Source organism: Salvia hispanica, chromosome 6 (assembly GCF_023119035.1).
Source record: "Salvia hispanica cultivar TCC Black 2014 chromosome 6, UniMelb_Shisp_WGS_1.0, whole genome shotgun sequence".
Taxonomy (NCBI): domain Eukaryota; kingdom Viridiplantae; phylum Streptophyta; class Magnoliopsida; order Lamiales; family Lamiaceae; genus Salvia; species Salvia hispanica.
Genome location: NC_062970.1, coordinates 23200436 through 23203874, shown reverse-complemented (window position 1 = coordinate 23203874; position 3439 = coordinate 23200436). Strand labels below are relative to the sequence as shown.

General features: G+C 39.3%; 1 protein-coding gene across 1 annotated transcript; it reads left to right on the top strand.

Moving 5' to 3' along the window:
- The first annotated feature begins 818 nt into the window (after positions 1-818).
- Positions 819-2198, top strand: LOC125194957 (putative late blight resistance protein homolog R1A-10). Its single transcript, XM_048093170.1, has 3 exons — positions 819-965; positions 1075-1285; positions 1342-2198. The coding sequence occupies exons 1-3, from the start codon at positions 819-821 to the stop codon at positions 2196-2198; spliced, it is 1215 nt and encodes a 404-aa protein (XP_047949127.1).
- Positions 2199-3439: the final 1241 nt, after the last annotated feature.

The window sequence follows — 3439 nt, the reverse complement described above, 5'->3', positions numbered from 1 at the left end:
GGTTTTATTTTGTGTGTAAGATGGAGAGAGAAAATATAATTTTTATATTAATATGAGAGAGAACTTTTTTCAAAAATAGAAATGTGACATCATTTTGTATGATAAATTAAAAAGGAAAGTGTGATATTTTTGTGGGATAGAGGGAGTAATAGATTTGGACTTTTTAAATGCAGACTACTTAGTTGGTAAAACTTTTTTCTCAAATCAATAAGACAGAAGCTCGAATCAAAGAGTAATGGTTAGTTGGTAAAATCTGTTTCTCAAATCAATAGGACACAGAAGCTCGAATCAAAGAGTAATTGGGGTTCAAGATGAAACCATTGATCTTATTTTTAGAAGAAAAAAAAAGTTGATGACCTTTAATTATAATGGTCGACAGCTCTGATGGATCCATTCCGCAATAAGGTATAAGGTAATGGGAATTTCTCTATGCAAATTGAAGAAATGGTTAAATTTTGTATGCAAATTCGCTCAATATTCTTTAGATTGAGTTAGAGTTGTTCAATTTATTCTAGAGAGAGTAGGAAATGTCGAATTTAGCTTACTTGGCTGCTGTCAGGCGCAAGATCAGATTTTCTAGAATCTTCTAGTATTTCTCGAGAAATCGTTGAAGTGGCAATGCAGGAAGTTGAGAGGTTCGAAGAAATGGTGAACAGAATGCTGTGGGGAAGCAGGAGAATTTGGAACAAAGAAATCAGAGTCACAATAGACAAATTCAAAGCTGCGATTCAGTCCCATCTCTCAAAACCTGGAAGCAGCATGAATTTCGTGGAGGAAATAAACTAGAAATTCATTCTTTTGCGGAAAGAGTGAAGAAGATGGAGGATGAGCTTGTTGATGAGCTCTATGATTATGATGATGATGGTAATGATGTTTCATCGCCGATTGGCTCGGAGATGGTGGGATTATCGGATCAGTACGACGAACTCAAACGGAAGATTATAAACGAAGGCACTGATCGAAAGGTTTTCTCGATCATGGGGATGGGAGGGATCGGAAAGACTGCTCTTGCAAGAAGAGTTTACGAAGATCGAAATGTTGAGAAACATTTCGATCTTCGTGTGTGGGTGACAGTTGGCAGAAAATGTCGGCCTGATCGAATTTTACAAGATCGGAAAGATGGTGGGATTATCGGATCAGTATGACGAACTCAAACGGAAGATTATAAACGAAGGCACTGATCTAAAGGTTTTCTCGATCATGGGGATGGGAGGGATCAGAAAGACTGCTCTTGCAAGAAGAGTTTACGAAGATCGAAATGTTGAGAACATTTCGATCTTCGTGTGTGGGTGACAGTTGGCAGAAAATGTCGGCCTAATCGAATTTTACAAAACATTGTAGCTGAGTTGTATTCCGTTCCAGAAGCAATTGATCATGATGAAGTTGTACGGATGTTGAGAGAGATTTTGAAGGGGAAAAAGTATTTAATTGTATTGGATGATGTTTGGGGGAGCAAATATGTGGAGTATCACTTGCAACAATCTTACAAATATGAAAAAAATGAGATGAAAAACCCTTTTCCTGACCAAAGAAATGGAAGTAGAGTCTTGCTCACCACAAGGCTGCATCAGGTGAATGAAATAAATCATCGATTTATTGATGATTTATCGGTGCGATTGTTGAATAAACGAGAAAGTTGGGATCTTCTTCGCGAGAAGGTGTTTGGTGAGGAGTCTTGCCCTTTTAAACTTGAGAAATTTGGGAAGAAGATTGCTGAGAATTGTGACAGTCTTCCTCTTACAATCGTGACGATTGCTAGCCTCTTGTCTGAGGTAGACAAGACTTTGGAATGTTGGAGCGAGATTGCAACGCATAAAAGCCATCAAATTTTCTTGGAGGCGTACGAGAGTGTATCAAAGGTACTTTTGCCGAGCTACAAACGCCTTCCTCGCGTGTTGCAAATGTGTTTTCTTTATATGGGAGTTTTTCCGCGAAAATATGAAATATCATTGTCCAAGCTCAGTAATATGTGGAGAACTGATGGATTTCTTGATTTAAAAGCACACAAAATTTCTTATCCTACTGAAATGGAGTATTTGGATGAGCTTGTTTCTAATAGTCTCACCATCATCCACCACACAACTAGAGATTATTCACCATTTGGTGGGAAACAAATTATGAAAACTTGTCGCCTCCATTCTTCGTCATGGTATCTCTCTAACGAACAAGGTCGTAAGGCTAAGTTTTTCATGTCTTAAATAGTGTTGATGATTGTTTTGGACAATGTGTTGAAGGCCAACAGAGGCTATCCTTCCATAACAATGTTTTACTTAGCATAAAACAAGTTCATGAATCTGTAGAGGAAAATTGTGCATCAACTGCACATTCTTTGCTGTGTTATGGTCCATATCAAAAATATCCAGAACCAATGTGTTTTAGTTTGAGGTTTCTCAAGAAACTCGATGCTCTTACAATCCATTTCTACGATTTCCCAATGGAAATCATGCAACTAGATCAATTGCGGTACCTCACCCTCACTTTGGATGGAGATATTCCTGTTTCCATTTCCCAACTCTCGAATCTCCTATTCTTGATTGTTGGTCAGCATTTGAGCCTCAAGCCGCGTAGTGGTTCATCACATCTTCCTGGAGAGATATGGGACATGAAAGAATTGCAGCATCTTCAAGTTATGGGAAGGGACTTGCCAAATCCTTGTGGGACTTATTTGGAGAAGTTGTCGACGCTTTCAGGTGTAAGCGCTCAAAGTTGTGAAGCGGGCATTCTTGAAGCGATTCCTCAATTAACCAAGCTAAGTATTCGAATAGAATTGGCTCCTGACGAGGATGGTGATCGTTTGAGCTGCCTTGGTCATGTTTCTTGTCTCAGGGAGCTGGGATCGTTTAAATGTGTGGTAATGAATCCTGATATGGTAGTGCCTTTACATTCCCGGATCGCGGTGTTTCCATCACATATACGGAAGTTGAGTTTGGGGGGGTTGGGCTATCCTTGGAGGGAAATGAGACACATCGGTTCGTTGCCAAATCTTTACATGCTCAAGTTGCGAAGCTATGCCTTTGAAGGTCTGGTGTGGGAAGTGGAAGAGAAGAGGTTCACTTCACTTGTTTCACTTGTGATTGAGGATTCTGATTTGGTGGAGTGGAGAATTGGAGATGGAAGTTTCCAATGGCTTGGGCATCTAAGCATAAAGCACTGCTACAATTTGGAAAGGATTGAAGGGGAATTTGAAGTGTTTCTTGAAAATATTGAGGTGAATGAATATGGGCCTTTGGCAGAGTATTGTGCTGAGAAGATAAGAAAGGAAAGAATGGGGAAAAGAAATATTCTCCCTGAGCCTGATGTGGATCTTCATTCATCATGGAAGGAGGGGTATCGCAGGCCATGATTCCCACAAGATTCTCTTTTTCAAATTACTACTGTATTTTAAGATGATTATTTGCTTTTGTCTACAATGTTTTCGCATATATTTTGAGACACAAAT